General features: G+C 36.6%; 1 protein-coding gene across 1 annotated transcript; it reads left to right on the forward strand.

The window, feature by feature from the left end:
- Positions 1-1,533: 1,533 nt before the first annotated feature.
- Positions 1,534-11,794, forward strand: LOC144440462 (small lysine-rich protein 1-like). The gene is made up of 3 exons (XM_078129831.1): positions 1,534-1,649; positions 8,146-8,208; positions 10,492-11,794. Exons 2-3 carry the CDS (start codon positions 8,206-8,208, stop codon positions 10,774-10,776), a joined length of 288 nt encoding a protein of 95 aa, XP_077985957.1. The 5' UTR covers positions 1,534-1,649; positions 8,146-8,205; the 3' UTR covers positions 10,777-11,794.
- The last annotated feature ends 10,384 nt before the right edge of the window (positions 11,795-22,178 follow it).

Here is a 22,178-nt window from a genome sequence, read left to right on the forward strand (position 1 = left end):
TGACACTTGGATACTGTCATCATCGTTGTTATCATTGACAGGGCTATTTGATATTGAAAGTAGAAAAAGCCTATGTATCCCCAATACACACATTAATTTTGATTTTTATTCGTCAAAGCGTCGTCATGGTAACAATAGAGATGAAATGTATTGTTGTAAAATTGATACACTAGTCTAACTTGTAAGTGCAACGCTTGTAACGTAAGGGAGCCTTCAATATTTATATGGGCGGGGAATTAGGGTTTGGTCAATTTTTAAAAATTTGTCCTCAGAGGAGGGCCCATGTTTTAGAAAATGGAAATTAGGGGATGGTCACATTTAACTTTGACTCATTTGTAAAAATTTAATTTGCAATATTTTGTGGTTTTATCATGAACTCAACATTGCCACCGGTTCCAAATCCTACTCCCACGTCCCACCACTGCCACCATTGTAAAGTAATGTTATGACGTAAAGTAAGATGATATCATGACGTATCAGTGAAATGTAGTGAATTAACTTTTAGTTGTGGTATGAGGAGAGGCGGAGTGGGTCTCACAGTAGTAAAGGGTAAACAGCGGGGCAAGATATTGGGGATAATATGGTGGAGTGGAGATGTTGACCGTGATCCTGAGGTTGTCAGTTGTGCGCTCATCTAGTCTTTGGGAGTTGTGGTCTCAGTTCAGCTCAGCCAATTAAATCCAAACGCAGGCATTGATTTAATACAAACAGAAACTCACTATGGTGGTAGTGGGAAACAACAATGCCTTTGCTACAGAAACATTCCCTGTGTCTAGTGAGATTCTAACCCAGAACCTCCCGACTACTAATCTTGAGTTCTATGCCATAGGGCGGCGACGGTTTTTTTTTTGCATTGAAATACTTGAACAGGGAAGGGTCATATTTCAAAGAAAGGCAATTGAGGGAGGGCCACTTTTTAGCACAACGGACTATGGGGAGGGTCAAATTTTCTGTCATAGCCCAGGCTTGATTTACCCAGGTCCCCCCCTCTTCTTTAATTGCTGGAGGCTCCCTAGTTACGCTTTTGAGTGTGGTTGCTAACAAACCTATAAGTGAATAATTTATGAAGTGTTGAATTGAAAGGCGTAAATTAAAAATTATTTATGTATAAACTACTTAGAATTAGACACATCAATTTGATTAGTTTTGATTGAAATTTTATGAAAATAAATTTTAAGTTTACTTTATCCACACGTGTACAGTAATATATATTTATATACTGACTACCGTTTTCTTTCGTCGCATTATGTTATTTACATATTCAGTATCATACTTCGCATGATTGCCTCCACCCACGTAAAAATTTCTCTATCCAGTCTAAGTACCTACATTAAGCAACCAACCAACCAACCAATCAACGTACACCCACACCACTGTTTGTGGCTTCACGCTCTACATCATGTACTATAGTGCGTACGCTTGTACCGATATCCCATTCACTCACTTTTGAAAACAGCGCCCCCACTATTTTTCAAAAGACATGGGTATTCATGCACAGCGTCGGTGTCACCCTTAGCGACACATACAAAATAGAATCTAATCACCTGCCTAGTGTAGCACTGTATGGCGGAATAGGACAATTACACGGAAATCGCGTACTAGAATTCCAAAGTTCCATTAGAACGTCGCAAACAACGTAGAACAACGAGGTAAGTGATTGTTTCAGACGAGATTAGAAACCACGGCATGTGTGTATTTTTGATGTATCTATGGACTTCAAGAGACCGAGCTGTATTATGGACACCAGACGAGTACGAGTAGCCGCATGGGTTCAATTACCCCTTGTGATGTTTAGTTTGTGTTAATTGAAGTTTCAAAGGTCCCACTGCCAGTCTATCAATACTCGTCCACCTACAGCATACTCTAGAAACCATTGCTAATCAAAACGCAACTGGCATATCTCAATACAGGTAACGTGTCCACGATTACAATATTTTCGAGTTTTAAGCGGTGAGGTTAAACCTTTATAATTTGTACTAAGGTATTATTAACAATGCCGTCTGTATGGCCATGAAATGGACAATGTCATGGGTCGAATAGTAATGTCACGCAGTGTACATTACTGAACGTTAACCTTGGTCCGTTGTTGGGTAACTACTGCGGTATACCATAACTGTGTAGTTAATTCTTTGTGTTGAAAGTTTCTGTTCTATTTATCAGCGTACACCCGGTAGTCTAGATTTGTAAACAATGGAATAAGACCACCTGATCAGTGGATTAGTGCCGGGGTTGATACGGACCTTAACCCCAAATAGAACAACAGCGTTAAAAACAAACATGGTGCTTAGATTCACGCTCTAATTCAACTCTAGCTACAGGTTGCTAACTGCTATCGGCACAGTCGACCAAATTCCATGACAAGTCATAGACGACATATTTCGGGCACGTATGTTTAGTTTTCGTAGATTCTAAATATGCAGAGTTAACGCTACTTTATCATACTACACTTTTAAGAAGCCATACAAGATCCCCTCAGAAAAAAAAACACTGGAGGTTTTTTTTTTACAGTCCGGGGAAACCATACGTATTGTCAACATTTAAACAATAACCATTCAACTCAGTGCGTGCTGTCGTTCGTAACTTTTGAACTGGTATACCGAAGGTTGTCGACGTATTTGACAGCTAGAGAACACTTAAAAGGCAACTTCATTATGAAAACACGACTCAAGGGTGAACGCGGTGTGTAAACACACTGAGATCAAAGTAGATACTTGCAATCAGAAGTTGGGAAAAGTAAACATTACGTTTTATCTAAATAAAACTGCGTCTATAGCAGCTGAGATGGAGATATTATAATCAATCATTGGCACTCGCTAGCGCTGTAATGTATATATTTATATATATATATATATATATATATATATATATATATATATATATATATATATATATATTAATTCCTTCGATGCTCAAACAAATGTAAAGGCTCAAACAATGGATATAATTGTAAATCTCCTGGTTATGTGTTTGACAACACGAATATTTCTGTGTAATTCTAAATATAGATGTTGTTTCGTGCTCACAGTTACCAACAGCTGTCTCGGTTTACTGTTATCGTTGTCGATCAAACAACATGCAAATATGGTACTCAAACATTAATCACTGACTCATGTGGGTTTTTAAAATGTAAATATAACATTTAATTGGATGGAATTGCTTTCAGAATGAATTTTTTTCAGATGTAGCTTTTTGAATATGGACCTGCGAAAAATGGAAAAAATTACAATAGAATCAACAGGTGGTTTTTCTGAACAACATTAATTTCATACAGTTCAATAATTTGAGGTTGACGTCGATATATCAAAATTGTGTATACTGTAGCCTGGGGAAAATAATCTATACACTGATGAATATTTGCAACATGATTTCACACGGGGCTTAAAAATTACAGCATTTCTTAAAATCCAACTTGTATTGTAAATAACCACCGCCGTCATAACCACACGCACGTGATGGTGTACACACACACACACGGAGAGGGCAATGGCCGCCCGTTTGAAGCATATTGACACATGACGTAATCACGGCGGGCAAAGATGTCGCATAGTTGTTCTGAATAGATAGTAATATATTAACTAAAACATTTGAAATGATAATACCAAAAGTATGACGTCATCACACTGTATGTGTAGATGACATTTTGCTTTTATTTATCAACTGACTTCCATTTGTTGGAATATTACAATGCCGAGGGGAATTGCAACAAAAAACGAATGCATCCGATTACGTTAAAGAATTTGTATATATATGCAAAGTAGCTCTCGTTGGCCTTCATGAAAGCCAATCTAATTAATTAGATAGATTGAAGTATGTACCGTTTATTTACATAAGTGTAACTCTCTTTGTGTTTCGTCACCCATAATTATTATCTGTATAATTATAACTGCATGGAGAAATGCAAATTAAAAAAAATGGAAGTCTGATGGGATTTGATTACTATTGAAAAAGTTATCAGCTTCATTTGGTGAACCAAGACAATTTGGGAATTCGCTAAGACATTCTTTGAAAGCACACAATACAAAGGGTATATGAAGTCCCTAGACACCCAGGATTTGCTACACTGTTATTGTCTGAGTATGGGATTACTGGCATTTTTGGATCGATATTCACAATCTTAGATTAACTTATTTTATATGCAAGTAAAGTAATCGAACGCTAAGAGAGAGTACATAATACATACAACAATACACAGTGGCTGTCATTTCCATAGGCAACGAAACACCGTGGATTTGGTCGTCTGTCAGGTAAATGTTTATTTTCAATAATCTCAACTTGAAGAACTATACTAACAAAAATTAATATATTTTCTATGATGTATAAAACGTAGGGATCAAATTTCAGTGAATTGTTAGAGCCCCCCCCCCCTTTTTTTTAGAAAGGACTTAAAGGAGTACAAGATATACATCGATACTAATCGGTTTTGCATTCTTGCAAGCCAGAACAAAAATCTCCGCTGTCAGACATTATAGGAATAAGCAGTCTTGCAATTGTACAGTAAAGGCAGTCGTATACAGTTTTTTTACGGCGATGTAGTTCAAGTTTCACACGCAAATGTAAACAGCTACCTTCGTCCATACACATTACAACAAGGCACTGTTACAGTATTTTCTCGATGTGTTGTTTGAATTTCGAATTCTTTGCTGTTTATTGTTGGTGATGATGAAGCAAGGGTTGATACAAACGGAGCAAAGTCCAGAGTGACGCATGAAGTATTTAGACTTTATTAGGACAGAAATGAAAATTCAACAAGAAATTAGAGATACTACTATATATATACTCCTAGATTTTGTAAAGCAGAGGAAATGCTCCTATCCACAACATCTTCGCATTCTTTGGGTAGATCTGTTCTTGAGAGAAAAAATATGTGTTGAAGTACAGTCTTTTTTGTTTAAGTAAAGTGATATGTGTGTACTGGTGTGTAATTAATGTATCGACATTATATGTAGAGATAAATTCTGTGACGTGTACATGCGTCTGTCACTTATTGTCAATATTATTCTAGTTTTATATTTCTATTACAATCTACAGACAATATTTGATTTGATTGAGACACAACCGGAATGACTAAAAACTGACCAAAGTCTCCTGTTACTTGTAACAGAATGATACATACTTAGTGCAATGACGTAATTCTGAGCACAAATAGCATTATCGATTTTCGTCCGAGTGAAATTCGAGAACTACCGTCATATCTTATGAGATTTGTATGTCATGTTTATATGAAGAAAAAAAACATTGAGCCTTAGACGAGGAAAAAAAAACCTTTTAAATTTTGGAAATGGTCGTCATTGAAAGTTCTCTTTACAGTCTCAGTCACAATTACGATTGTCAAATAACTAAGTAAAATATTGACTTTATTCTGAAAGTCGAGTTTCGCCAAGGATATGAAATTGATTCCTTGGAAATGTACAAATGACAAAATGATATGAATGCACTGAGCTAGGAGCGGATATCGATCACAGTCGATAAAAAGCATAACAGTAATTTCCATATATCACGTACGTACATTCCAGAGTTGTTTGTTTGGATCTTTTCACTACTTGATGGCCAGTCAGTCGGCCCATTACCTTGCCACAGGCGTAATCAGAAGAATGTTGCAGACGCATTATACTTACTATACCTTTATCGACAATTACGTACAACCCTTGCAACTGTTGTCTAGAAATGCTGTCGATTTAGCAGTGGTGGGCAATTACAACTGGCTTTGAAGTTTGCTGTAAGATCTTCTCCTTATCACACTACTATCGATCAAACTGACATACATTGATACAAAAAACAAATAGTGGGTGCCTCAGATATTAGTCTAGTTCCTGTATGGTATCACGATTTGCACCTCCACTGGTTTAGTAAAAGGTCACGTTGGCATCCACACTACTCACGACAGATATAGGCGATACTTTTATCAGTTTGCATTATGGTATAAGGCTACCTTTCACATACATAAACAACAAATTGATAACAACTTAAATGGCGTGAACCTACATCAGAAGCACTAGTCGGGATGCCAACATGGTTTCTAACTAAAACAACGTCTGGTCAAAGTCCCTCAATTAGCACAAAAAAGTTGTTCATCCAATCAGTGAACCCCCCAACTGTTATTGTGAGTGGAGGCGTAAATATGGTAACGAGGCTGTATAGGAACTAGACTACAGAGGCACCTTGTGTTGTTTAGTATCAATGTATGTCAGTTTGATAGCGTGACAAGGAGAAAACTTTACAGCACCTATAAAGATTTTTTTAATTGTCTACTACTACTGATAAAACGACGTTCTCATCAGCAGTATTTCTATACAACTATTGCAAGGGTTGTATACTAGCTTATAACCAAATCCACAGGTTTACGGTCAACATATGCTAAATAGTATAGGATAATACTTCATACCGCGTTTAAATATAAATTCTGCCTGTTAGTCTAATATGCTATTATTTTCGCCTGTCTGACTTGTAGTATTTGTATTACCTTTTCATTGAAACTACATGTATTTAATTGTACAAGCAAATGTATGCCACTAAGCGGTTACCATAGCAACGTCGGTGAAGGGTGACATGCGGTCTGTAACATTCAAAATTGAAATACTGTAGTCTGTTCTTGATGACCCGAACTGTGGTCTGTAGCATTCAATCGATCATTGAATTCTAAGTAATTTCACTGCAATTAGGTACACATTAGTGACCTGTGTTCAATCGATTTTTTGATAAAAACAACCAAACCATGAAATCCAACTTGATGAAAACCCTGGTGTTCCTCAGAAGCTGCTGTGTCGTAGTAGTCAGGTTATTTCGACTTGAATTCCGATACATTTTATCGTGTTATAATTACCAGAGCGTGGGGAGAGAAGGGGCGTATGAGAGACACAGTAAATGGTTGTTTTAAAGAAAAGAGTAAACCGTGATAAATTGGTGAAACAATAGCTAAACAGCTGAATAGATGAACAATGAGGACGACTACTGTAAACATGGTGGAATTCGTGTTTTCCCGTTGTTCTATTAACTCTAATCTATAGTTCCTGACGACCGTATTCCGATTTTACGCTACGTTATCTTCATTCATTTTAATACAATAATGTATGAAGATAACGTGGTGTAAAATGGGAACTTACGGTCGTCAGGAGTTAGACTATACAATAAGAAAAGCTTGAGAGGGGGACTGTATTAATTAAGTTTAATATAGTATTTTCTGTAACGTTCCATCTTCGCAAATCATCTCAAATGCATCGTATTTACATCATAGTGTCTCTGTCAGTGAGTTGCTAAAAATAGAACAGACAGCCAATCAGAGTGTTATAGATCTAATTAGAGTACTTGGTGCGTGAACACCTGGCTGTGACCACCTGTGTATTAAAATTTAATACTTGAATTGGGTTGTTAAGTTTGTACCATGTCCTGTACTTATAGGCACGTCACTGGTCCATTGAGATGGATTCCCAAATTAGATATATTGACGTTGCATTGGTGAATAAGTCTACCAGTTATTAACACGTCCTTTGTTAAAAATGCATCTTTCATCACATGCAGTTGAGTTTACAAATCTGAACTGTTGGTTAACACAGCCATAGCTGCAACTGGAACTTTAATATATATCCCTACCTCTGCACTGTACCTTATTTTTTTCAACTTGTTTTAGATGTTCCAAATGGTGCCATGTGTTATTTTCACACTTGTGTTGCTGTAATTTGTCTCTCTCGAAATAAAACACTTAAAAAAAAAAACCCCTATATATATATATATATATATATATATATATATATATATATATATATATATATATATATATATATATATATATATATATATATAACTCGGTGAGTATCAATCTGCTAAGACAGTGCTCTATACCGCAGTGGCAGAGCGTAATAGTTTTGGTAGTACTGGAACTCTTTCCAGTACTACCAAAACTATATATATATATATATATATATATATATATATATATATATATATATATATATATATATATATATATATATATATATATATATATATATATATATATATATAACGATAAAGACTTTAATACTAGTAATATCATACACGATCTCTGCGCAATGTTCGACCATAGTTGATAGGGTTTAGCGGTATTGGCAATGAAGCGGTGAACTGTCAGTATTTCATATACACGTATATATATATATCTTTATTCTATAGGTACACTATGTTAATACGACGATAACAGACAGGCAGTGGGACCACCGAAGACTTTCAAAAATGGTGAGTATTTCCCATGATGCATTTCTGTAACCTGAATGTGATCTTTAATTGGTAATTTGAGGCTTTGATTAATTATACAAATTTTGAAGAGGTGGCCAGCAAAGATGCAACTTTCAATATATATTTGAATAAATATAAGTAAATCAACATATGACAGGCGGATTGATTGATTGATTGGTGCCAGTGGATGAAATAGTAGGTAATGGGTATTGTAAATAGAAAATATAGATGAGTTACCGAGAATATTGTGTGTATGTTTCCATGGCAACATTGTCATGTTTCTCGATCAAATTAGGTATGTTATTCACAGGTGGGTGCATGCTTCTCTATAAAATTGTGAACAGCACTACAATCAACATACCCCTCGAGAACCACATTATACATTCTTTAATTGGAAAGTATTGAATATTTCATATGCTTGGTTGATTACATAAGGGACTCCAAACAAATTAAGCTTGCCATTCAGAAAGGAAACTGACTAAGCTTATAACAACGTGTGTAGTTTTCATAGCAGGATTATGTCTGTGGACTCACCGTGTGTGTGTGTGGTTACCATGGTGACTTCAGTCAAATAAGGCAAAATACGAAGAATGGGCAGCACTGAATTAGACGAATAACTTCTGATGCTATTAAATACCATTATACTGTACAAACTGGGTATATATATATATATATATATATATATATATATAATATATTTAGGTCAAGTTTCAACTAGAGATGAATGAACATGTGGATGGATCTCAGTGAAGAGATCTAGAGTTCAGACACAATATGCATGTACCTGAACACGTGTACAATTTGTGACACTTGTTAGTAGACCGGGCTTACTATCTACATAATAGTAAATACATGTGTTGTACACCAAATTAAAAAAAAATAATATTCACATAAAAGTCAATTCATCTATCCAGATAAAAATTACACCAACACGATCATTGTTACAATCACCATCGTCCTCGTCCCTCCCCCCTCCTCCTCTCCTCCACCACGATTACCACCACCATCACCACCACCACCACCACCACCACCACCATCATCATCATATCATCATCACCGGCACCAGCACCAGCACCAAATTTGAAATGTACAGATTAATTCAACATCACGTTGATGAATCCTAACAATGAAACATTACATATTATTTGCACCAATAGCACACAATATACATTTCTAATGAGTATTAATAATAACGATTTCCTTCTTATAAACAACACCATACAGTTGTTAAATAGCAACACTGAGAGCCCCCCCCCCCCCCATCCCCATGTTCGAAAATATGGCACATTAACAATTCTCCTCCCCTCGTAACGATCCGAATTCGAATCGCATAAAGTTTGTCATGCCATCGAATGGGGACCGTTCTTGTAATGGTCAGTCGGAATTTCAACGTGTATGTATATTATTAGTATTATGGCGTTTCCTCGGGTACACTTCACAGCAATGAATAACATGTCCGGATATGAAGGGTCATGAAGGGGGCTCAACCATAATCCCACATCTCAGTTTTCTCACGAACAAAGCAATGTCAACAATACAGATAGTTTATATAACCATAACTTGAACAAAAAATAGCCACGACCATCACATTGTATTGTGACATTTCCAAATGACAGGGCATGCCCTACACTCGTGTATCGCAACCATCAAATTGAAAGTCATTCAAAGGGCTACAAGGGTTGCCTTATCGATTGATTTACTGAATTAATAATGCGGCATCATGGCAACTGTTACTAGGGGGCTATTGGAGTTGCAACGAACTGACGGTCACTGTGTATACAGTGTAGATTGAAGTCTCATTTCAACACCATCTTGGAATATGCTCAGATAATGCATGTGGGTCAGGAAGTTACCTTGACAACTCAGATATGACCAGTTACTGTTAGTGAAAACCATGAGAGTCGAAGTGCTAGAGCTATAAGGACATAGCAATGATTCCATGATGGTCGATCGACGTGTGGCAGATATAGTTCATTGATTTATTTAGCAGCTGATTGAGAAGTCATGTGCTTACCACCATATCATTTGTAATTGAACTTCAAGTTGAACTTTCTACGTCACCATGAGTCGGCGTCGTAAGAAATGTGCCAGTAAACCTACGACAACCCAAGGTGCCGCTGTACGTAATGTATAACACATTGTATACATTTGAAAGTATATAACACATATACATGTACATATGGGTGTGTTGTGCCTATTATTGTTACATGTATTGAATTCTAAACGCTGTGCTTTTTACAAATAATCACTGTTCTTTCTCATTTTTTATATGTATCCTCACAGCCAGGGAAGAGGAAGGGGTTTTCTAAGAGCGCCAAGGCCTTGCCAAGGGACAGAAAGTCACGGAGTCGAAGTCCGAGTGGGAAAAAGAAGGGGAAGAAAAAGGCGAAATCAGCTTCACCAAAACCTACAAAGAAACCTGTGGATATTATGAGCCCAGAAGCAATGACTAATGCATATTATATATGCCATAACGCAGTGGACGTTCTAGAAGCAAGGGGATTCGGTTGGCCGGACGCACCGAAGAAAAAAGGGAAAAAAGGAAAGGGGAAAAAGAAGAAGAAATAGAGACAACCTTTATTGTGTTTTTCTCTCATGAATATCTAATGACTACGACAACAGAATTCCTGTTGTGGTATGTTCGATTCAATGGACGAACATTTTTAACTTTTCAAGACTGTGAACTTCCTCGTTCTCATTATTTTTGAGAATGAATATTTAGTTGAATTTCGTTACAATCATTGTTATTTCGAATTCACAGAAATCTAGGGAGTAAGGATTTAAGTTAACACTGTGATAGTTTGTAGATTAGTTTCCAGTGTCGAACACGTGATGACTATAATCTAGATTTATTCGTATAGGGTAAACACAAATCGTTTTCAGGAAACGTAATTAATGTATCAATACTCATATATCAATCAGTCGTTAATGCAATTGTTTAGCGCCCTCTATTATAATGAGGCTCTCCTCTACTAGCCTTTCGTTTTTGTAGGACTGTGCCATGAATATGTCAAATTTTGGACTTTATTCGGACGACCATATGTATCAGGGTAAAATACTGAAATTAAATGTTGCCAAAATTTTTAAAGAGTTGTGTTATGTTCATACAGGACTAGGTCACTGAAAATAATACAAGGCCTAGTGGAATGCTCGATCGATTTTTATTTCATATGCCAAGGATTTCTTTGTTACATTATAGTAAATTGTAAACAGAGTACAATCATTACCTTATCATACTGATTATTAACTGTCTTGTACCAGAATTATTTTGGTGGTAAACTTTGTCTGAATATATAAGGCCAAATAATGAAATGTTTATACCATTTGCCAAATTGCCTGCATATTTCAAACATATATAAGCGTTGCATATTTCGTATATAATTTACAACTTTCACGTCCACTCACATCTAGCTAACCCAGAGATTTTGATTATGATTATATAATGATAACTTGAATGCCAAGTTTGCTAAATAACAACTTGAACGACGAAGCTCAGGGCTAGGTCACACAAATAAGACTAGTACTCTAGTGAACTAGGTGTCATGATTAAACAAAGGTTACACAGGTTACACAAACTAAATTTACGCTTTCCATAATTGCATATATAAGCTTATATATATATATATATATATATATATATATATATATATATATATATATATATATATATATATATATATATAACTTGGTGAGTATCAATCTGCTAAGACAGTGTTTTATATATATATATATATGTATATATATATATATATATATATATAACTCGGTGAGTATCAATCTGCTAAGACAGTGTTTTATATATATATATATATGTATATATATATATATATATATATATATATATATATATAACTCGGTGAGTATCAGAGTTCCAGTACTACCAAAACTATATATATATATATATATATATATATATATATATATATATATATATATATATATATATATATATATATATATATATATATATATATGTTATATTGAGCTAGTCAGTGTTAAAACGTCAAAATATCCATCTAGTAAAATCATTGTTCCGGATGTGCAATGGATAGTCACGTGACATTTGAGGTTTATCTATGGCGGGCCGATGGGGTGGGGTGTGGGGGATATGTAATTAATGTATTGTCTTCCATAATACCTGTACTGGGTATAAGAATTATAATAGATCAAAGGAATTTAACGTAATTCACTTTTAATGTTGACGTAATTTAGGTCTATAGATGTTTCGTTTCACTTTTTTTTTAAGAAAAAAAAATAATTGTATGTTGAAATCATGTCATCGTCACGTCTACTATATCGTCTCTGACATTTGATGTATAATTACGTGTCTGTATCATACCAACAATTTAAATAAAATAAATATTACAATAATGGCTTTGTGTTTAATCATACCGCACACAATATAGAGTAGACTATAAGATTCGTCGTTGGTGGCGCTGAGCACTGTTAATAAGCCCCCCCCCCCCCAAGTGTTTTTGATAACCTGACCATCCCTAAGCCGCCGACCCCTAAACATTTCTTACATTCAAAAAGTAAATTGACGAAAATTTACTCTATTACCGGGTAAATTTTCTTTCAAACGTGTCTTCGGCCATTTAAAATATATCCAATTCAGCTAGTATAGAGAGACTGGCCTTGGTCTGTATAGTACGAAGTACACTGAGTTGGTTCATTTCTACAGTATTGTCTATATTTATATTCGTCCACTTCACAGATATCTTTTTTACGCCTCGTCAAATTATCACAGATAGAAGCATTGTGACGGTTGAAACAATTCCTCAGAAAAAGGTATAATAAAATTCCGACCTATCTACCCTACACTCTCAAGAAATATAGGATTGAAAACAATATTTTTATTTATAAGTTTTGCCTAACCATAAGCTAAAATAACGAGTCGGGGGTTACAGGTGTATGTATCCGTAAACAATGTCGAATCTACGTACAGTCTAAGCGGCGGTTAACCAACAAGTAACGGGACGGAAAGGTTATCCTGACTGCAAGTATACCACTACTGTTAGTAACAACATAGTGGATGATCCGTTGAAAGCCTACAGGCAAACAATAGGGTACCCTTATTGTCCGATTTGTCACTTTTTGAATATTTTTAAAAAAATGTTCCTAATTTTCAGTTTCCACAGCGTCCCTAGCGTACACTATACGAAAAGTCAAATTTACCCACCTTTACCATACCTGTTACCCACCTAACCACCATCTCTGTCCAGGGATAGTACGAGAGGCAGTAGCCCTTTTGACTGTCTACAACCCCCAGGTGAGAGATCACCCGGGGGGGGGGGGGTAAATTAGGTCAAATGTGGAACTTCGTCTCATACTCACCACATTTACACATCCTCTGCCCAAGATTTACCCCGGTGGAAAGACATGGTCAAATATGACCTTTCGTATAGTGGTAGTGTCTATACGTTCCAAAACAAAAAAAAGGTGAGTGGTGAAGTGCCTTGAACTAAATATGGCCCCTTGTGATGTGATACAAAATTATGAATTTGACGTTTGCATATATGTTTATGTGACGAGTAAAACACCTACACGGGAAGTTTGCATGATTCCGGATCCCCCATGAAGAGTAAAACGACATTACCGGTTCCTAAGTAATGATTCCAGAACAAGACAAATTTAAGGTTACAATCACGATCTGGTTAACTTAAAAAATATCATGGAACATCTTAGATAAATTTCAGACGATCCAAACACATGCTTTATATGTGAACATATGCTATGAAGAAGTGAATACTATTCATTTATAGAAACTGAAAAAACGAACCCCCCAAAACCCGGCTACAATTGATACTTACAAACTGATAATTTTCCCTTCAAGTTGACACCGCCAATTTAATTTGCTGTACAAATACAACACATTCTTTGCAATATTAAAGTCTTATTTACGTTTCGTGTCTGCAATGCAATAAATTAAAAGTTTGTCATTTTCAACGTACGTGTCACGTGTTCTGACATTGTATGACGGCAAATGCAAAAAAGACATACATACAATTGTCCATGATTTATTGATTTCAAATGATTTGTTATCTCGTTAGATTTATCCGTAACCCGTTTACGTAAAAACTCAGGCTCTTTATTTATGAGACACTTAGATCAGTGTCGTGATTGGACAAGGCTGCTTTATCACATTTTCCATTGCGAGCGATAACATTATGCGCGCGCATGTAGCGTGTCTTATATATCGGTACGGTACGCGGCGAGTCCGAGAAATAAAATCCTTGGGTACGAAGCTTGCCGACCACTGAGCAGTGTGAATGTGGTGCATGTATCGGAAACTATATATAAATTACTATTGACTAGGAAAGGGCCGGGGAGGGTAGGGGGCAGATCTTGTTTGAGAGGAGAATGCAGGTGCAATTTTTCCTAGATCCTGAATGGGATTAAAATTCGAAAAATTGAAACGATAGAGTTTTAGGGCGACATAGTGAGACATGTCATCTTAAATATTGGTTGAAGTAACAGAAAAATAAAAAAAGTTAAACCAAGGGGTTTTATGAGGTGACAAGTATCCACGGCGATGCCGTGATTTTGTGTAATTTCTCATAGCCCACAATGGCGTTTTCTGAATTCAACAGGGTGCGAACTTCTCGTCGGTTCAATTTGTTTTAACGAATAGTTTTCAAATTTTGCATCCTTTTTCCGAATACAATATACAAAATTCGTATCGTTTTAGTATTTTGAATTAATACTCTGTATTAATTTTATCAATATTTAAGTTTTATTTTTGCATCAACTTTTGTCGTCGTTGACAAAACTGGCGTTATTTTGACTGACATCCATCTATAAAGACGGTGTTTTATTACTTATTTTGATCCGTAAATGTTGTATTAAGTACAAACTAAAAGAGCATGTCACCCTTAAACAAAAATTGACGATTATTGGCGGATATAACCTAGGTATGACGTCCCTAAACGACATAATATCGAGAAACGCGAATAAATCAACAAGGTACTTTCAACTGTAATCCACATTGGACGTTTCGATCGATATTCTATTCATTGAAAATTGATACAATGTTTAGGGCTTGTTTGGTGGTCGTTCTGTAAATAATGGCGCCGGAAGCGCCGAGATGACGTAATAATTATAAACAAGAGAATAAATATAATGAAAACATTCAGTAAAACTCTTTAATTTATCATTAATAAATTAAAGTGTGATCTATAGCTATACACATCTGTCTACATCCGATAAGACAGATTTTAACGCTTATTCAGACAGGCGCGTAATTTTACCGGCTTATGAATATTCATTAACCAGCTGGCGCTTTGTTATGGTACGGGCCGAGAGGGTCATGATGACTTCGACCAGTTGAATTTCACTGAAAAGGTAGGTTATTGTTTTTCTTTTTCGAAAGAGATGTTGCACAATTTGTTAGAGAATATCTCCACAGCTACTAGAGCTTGAGTATTGTTATATTGTGTAGAAAATGACTATCTAGAATTACCAATAATCAGTCACATAGCAGTTCACAGCGATAGTAGTACATTGTACAAATTATAAGTTATATTAGTCATGAGGTAAGAAGTCCTTCCTACCTCCTGGGATTAGTTGACTGGCGTGTTATTAATAGGCCATAGACGTCTTTACAATGTAAGATGAATTAAATGGTAACATATGAACTAAATATATCCCACAGTAATGTGATCTTATATACACCTATTAGTATGTTGTTGTTGCTGTACTTTTTCTGTTATTAATAATAATAATAACAATAATAATAATAATAATAATAATAATAATAATAATAATTTATTTATAAAGCGTCAGTATCCACAAAAAAAATGTGATCAAAGACGCTGTAAGCAATTCATACAATACAAATATCACTTAAAAAGCAGTTTCAAAAAGTAAAGTTTTAACATTGGATTTAAAAGCAGATAAGGTAGGTGACTGACGGATGTTGAGTGGGAGATTATTCCAGAGAGTGGGGGCAGCAACACTAAAAGCACGATCACCATATGTCTTAGTACGTGATCGAATGGGGCAGAGTTTGAACTGATCAGCTGACCTTAAATTACGACGTGGAACGTATAGTTCTATCATGTCAGAAAGATAAATTGGTCCAAGCCTATGAATGGATTTAAAAATAAGAACTAAAATCTTAAAAACAATACGTTCAGAAACAGGTAACCAATGCAACTGATATAAAATTGGAGTGATGTGAAAGGTGATTTTGGAACGAGTTACAATTCTAGCAGCAATATTTTGAATACGTTGAATACGGTTGATTAGGTACTTCGGAAGCCCAAAGAAAAGTGAATTACATGAATCTATTCGAGATGTAATGAATGCATGAACTAATTGCTCAGTAGCAGGTTGAGATAAATATTTGCGGATAAGCGCAATACGACGCAAATGAAAAGTGGCAGAACGGCAGATCTGTCCAATATGCGGCTTCATTGTCAGACAAGAGTCAAGGATCACTCCAAGGCTCTTGGCCTGACAATGGACGGGAATCAGAGCATCGCCAACACGAATTTCTGTAATCGCTCTACTAGTGGACAGATCACCCGAAGTAGCAGAAAAAATAACAAATTCAGTCTTATCATCATTCAAACACAAGAAATTTTCAGACATCCAAGACCTGACATCAGAAATACAAAGTTCAAGATTAGAAACCATTCTAGCTTCATTATCTATAGTACAAGACATATAAAGTGAAGAGTCATCTGCATAAAAACTATAGAGACATCCATGACTTGAAACTAATTCACCTAATGGAGAAGTGTACATATTAAAAAGTATAGGTCCTAGAACCGATCCCTGTGGTACCCCAGTGTCAAGCGGATAGAATGGTGACTGGGTGGAATTCACAAGTACACACTGACTGCGATTGGAGAGGTAGGACTGAAACCACATGAGGACACTATCTGAAAGACCAAAACGGTCTCTTAAGCGATTCAGTAAAATAGAATGGTTCACAGTGTCAAATGCTGCGGAAAGATCAAGCAATACCAAGAAGACGTCCCTTTTCTCATCAAGAGAGAGCAAGATGTCATTTGTTACTTTAGGAGAGCAGTCTCTGTACTATGTCCTGGTTTGTACGCAGATTGCAATGGCTCGTCCAGTGAATAGTTAACAATGTGGGAAGTCAGCCTCCTGGCAACAATACGTTCTAAAGTCTTCGACAAAAACGGCAAGTTAGATACAGGGCGGTAATTTTTAAGAACTTCTTGCTCAAGAGATGGCTTTTTAATGAGAGGTTTAACGACGGCTTCCTTAAAATGAGCGGGTACTACACCATACCGTAGAGAATTATTGAAGATTTCGGTAATGTGCGGTAACAATACTTGTATAATGTCAGGGTGTTTGAAGATCTTGGTTGGAATCGGGTCAAGGCAGCAAATAGATGAAGGCGATGAACGAATGATCGTGTCAATTTCATCACCAGTAGTAGGTTTAAAAGCATCTAGGCGACAATCGGGTTTCATTTCAGCAACAGGTTGTGAATAGTGGTGATTAGAATTTCCAGGTACAGTGCCCAGGTTCAAGGTTAGAGACTTGACGCGATTTAAAAAGAATTGAGCAAAACGATTTGCTAATTCCGAGGAATCCCCATGTTTTGGTAGAACAGCAGAAGTGTTAGTATGACCCTTTGCAACCTGAAATAACTGTTTTTGGTTACCCGCGCAATCGTCAACAAGTCCGGCGTAATAACTCTTTTTTTGCCTCCTCAACAATGCGCACGACGTCAGTCCGACAGGCCCTGTAAATCTGACGATGTACTTCCAACCCTGATTTTCTCCACACTCTTTCTGCCTTCATTCTTTTCAACCGTGCATTGATGATTGACTGATTAATCCATGGAACTGGTCGCCTATTGGGGACCAGTCTCTCACGAGTTGGTGCATGGCGATCAAATACATCGCTAACTGTGTTATTAAGAAGATCCCAATTAGTAGATATGTCAGCATCTGATTGGAGGCGAATAGATGCAGATAAGTCAGCAGTGAACACATTAGCGGAAAAGGATTTCATGTTTCTTGATTTGATGGATTTTCGAGTATTTCTGACGTAAGAGAAATTGTTTATGGAGAATAGAACCGGGAAATGGTCGGAAATCGCATAGATTGGTTCGACTCGAACATCAGCGACGGTACTGTCATCAGCACGAGTAATAATATGGTCAATAGTATGACCAGCACGATGTGTAGCACAAGTTACCAATTGACGCATAGAAAATGACTCCAGAATGTCATGATATTTCCGGGTATTCGGACAGTTCGGATTGTCAGTATGAAAGTTGAAATCGCCAGCGATGACAAACGGCGAATTATTGGTGAGATGACAAGACAAGAAATCGGTGAAGTCGTTGACGAAATCATCAACACTAAAACCATTTAATTTATTTGGTGGAGGACGGTAAACCGTAGCTAATGTGATATGCGACGATGGAGTTTTTATACGTACCTCCATTAATTCGATTGATTTAAATGAGGTAGAAACTGGATGTTGCAACACTGACAGTGACGATTTAAAGACCTTTACGTGGAACACTGATGATAATATAGCCTGGTGGAAGAACATCTGTGATGAGGGATGAATCACTTTCATTGTCACGAAGCCATGTCTCGGCGAGCATTAAAATATCTAAGTGATGGTCTTGGAGGAATTCATTGATGGCTGTAGATTTATTAGACAGTGATCGGCAATTCATGAAGGAACAACGAAGAGTTTTTATTCGATGCTGATCAACAAATGGTTTCATAACAGAAGATAAGTCGGCTGGAATTTTGAGTGATTTTTCCTTCACTGGCACAAAACCACTCAGAAGCTGATTTTTATTGATATGCAGCAATTCAGTTCTGCTTTTTGAATGTCGTCGTCGTCGTCGTCGTCGTCGTCGTCGTCGTTGTTGTTGTTGTTGCTGTTGTTGTTGTTGTTGCTGCTGCTGATAACGAGTTATTCCTCTCGTCCATAGGTCTGACTCCACTCAGCAACTTTGCACGTGTATATTCAAATCAAACTGAAGTAATGTCTATACTACGGAAACGGTTCAATATAGGAAGTTGGGCTGCTGAAAGTAGGTTAGCCAGGCACCATATAGATAACCATCACGGCAGCCAGTTACAGTTACACCAACCAGCAGCTGGTGTTAGAGGTGGTCGGTTTAACATAGGTGTATGGGCTAGGGAAAAGAAACGTCAAGAACAAGAGTTAGTTGCTATTACATTGAAGTTAGCCAGCAGCAGGAAACTAGTTAGGCAAGCAAGAGCAACCATAAATAGACAACACCAAGCAGTCCGTAAACTAGAAAATAACATAAGTAACAATAGAAAGGTAAGATAAATAGAATGAATTGCAGATACAGATATTTCTGAAAGGGACATGTGACATATACTAATTTGATATTGTTATTGGTGTGTGTGTGTGTGTGTGTGTGTGTGTGTGTGTGTGTGTGTGTGTGTGTGTGTGTGTGTGTGAATATATTTTAAAATGCAGCCTAATAAAATGCAATTTGTTTGATATTTATTTAATAGTCTATATAATCATTTATTCATTAAATTGATAATATATTATTTCCTATAAAATATTCTTGTTATTTACTTTTTCTGAGAATACACTAGGCAGACAATGCACCCAATATAGCAATCAAGAGAGCCAGGTGGGTCAACAAGGCCAGCAGGATTTTTGAGGATGACAGTGAGTCACCGAAGCTCTCCCCATAGTCGAACAGTGGAGGAGGCAAAGGGAGACTCTTGAAGCAGAGTCTGTTCATGGCACTTCCTCTACTGTCAGTAAGGGACACATACCAAGTACTGCTGCTCTAGATGGGTTATGGTTTACATTAGTTTCAAATGCTTCTGCATGTCAAATGAGATCTTACATAACCAAGTCTGAAACCATGACAAAGACAGTCCTTCCTTTTCTTGTAAAAGATTCTATTAAGAATTTTCAGCAAAGTGATGCAAACCTTGTAAGAAGTGTACAGGTTCTATACAATGGGGGTGTACTTTCAAAGAGAAAGTACGCTATTATTAGACAAAGTGAATTACAATCTTTGTCAAAGTTGAGTAAAGGCAGAAAAGCACTGCAGTTTGTTTTTCAATGCAGTATTCCAAGGATTCTGCCATACATCAAACTACAAGAGTACATCCTTGGTTTGGATATAGGCCAGCTAGATCCAGTAACCTTGGATGGAAAGGTAGTTGGATTATGCAGAAGACCTGAGGAGCTGCTACTTAAGATGGTTAAATTATATTTTGTTATGCAGCAAACTAATCCTAACTTACGGTAGTTAATTGGTTTTGCCAAGAAGAGGGTGTCTTCCATATAGCTATAGGGTCAGATGGGGCACCCTTTCCTTTTGGGAAATACAATGAAGCTACTGCATGGGTAGTAAGTTTTCTAAATGTTGGCCATCGTGTTGCAAGCCCTGATGATAAATTTTTGCTCCTTGGGGCAAACTGTAAGGAAAATGATGAAATAATGATTGATTATGCACACACATTGCAGGCAGAGTTGCATGAAATTGAAAGTAAAGTGTATGACATCAACAATATAAAGGTAAGTTTCCAAGTTTCTCTTCTGCCATTTGATCAGAAGGGTCTTGCTAGTGTGTCTGGTGAACTGTCGAATTCGGCAACCTATTTCAGTTCATTTGCTAATGTAAGTAAACCAGATATTGTGACAATAGGTGTCAGTGTAGGTGAGGGGTGTAAATGGGAACCATGGAAATACACTGATAGAGTAAATATGGCTGAAAAGGAAAACAAGTTCAAAAGATCTGTACAGATATTTAAGAGAACAAAAAATACCATAAGCAAAATAACAGAATATATTGCCAAGAATGAATCCCGGCAGGAATTTGTGCCTCCTTTAGGTGAGTATATTGATAAGGCAAAAGTGGAGCCATTGCATCTGAAAAATAATGCCTGGCAATACTACTTTAAGATGCTCCTTGTAGACGCCTTTTATCACAAACCCCTGAAACAGACATGGTAAATGGTATGAAACTTAAAGATCTACCCGAGAATTGCTGTTTGTATAAGTTCCCTTTTGCCCCCAAATGTATTGCCAAGGCAGGAAAATTGTACCATAGAGTAGTCAAGTCACTGAGTAATGACAAAACTGTCAATGCTGCACAGTTTCGGTTTACAGGTGAGGAGTCTCGTAAATTGTCTTTGAATTACATGTGTCTTGTGAATGCACTTGACAAGCAGAATACAGTAGAGGAGAGGAGATTTAGGATTATGCTTTACGCATATATAGGGCGCTTATTAAGAGATGTAACAATTGTAATGGCAAGGTTCAACATCACTGAGGCTGAACTTACGGAATTGAAGTTGAAGTGTAAGTTATATTTCAATGTGCATTCCCTCTTTCTCGATGTAAATAATACAATTTGGCACATTGGCCATTGTGTGCCAGTACACACCAAATATATATATAAGAAATTTGGCATGGGTCTAGGTCTTAACACAATGGAAGGTAGAGAAGCTAAACATCAGCGGTTAGCAGAGTATAATCAGAATTCAACACCACAGTACCGTTGGGCATTAATATTCTGCCACGAGTTCATGATTTTGTACTGGTTAAGACAACATGACCCCAGTACAGATACATACCGTAGGGCAACAGAAGGTAAATATTAAACAAAGGAGAAAGAGAAATATATACCCGATAAATATTTTACATACCCGGGTCACTGCCTTTGTGGCAATGTAAAAGTCAGTGGTGATGTGTCATGTGTACACTGTTCTGACAAATTGATGAGTGAAATAAAAAGATCAGCATTACATGGTTGTATCACTCCAGCTCTAAGTAGGCTTTATAAACACAGTAAGAAATGATATAACTAATGTACACAGTATTAAGACACATATAATGATGCTATATGTACATCAGCAAGAGTGTATCATTGGGGTCACAATTTGTGTATAGTGTTAAAATTTGAAATGCAACAAAGTGAACCAGCATTTTGATTGAGTCTATGAACTGTAATTTAGACACTC

This window comes from Glandiceps talaboti, chromosome 1 (genome assembly GCF_964340395.1).
Source record: "Glandiceps talaboti chromosome 1, keGlaTala1.1, whole genome shotgun sequence".
Classification (NCBI taxonomy): Eukaryota; Metazoa; Hemichordata; class Enteropneusta; family Spengelidae; genus Glandiceps; species Glandiceps talaboti.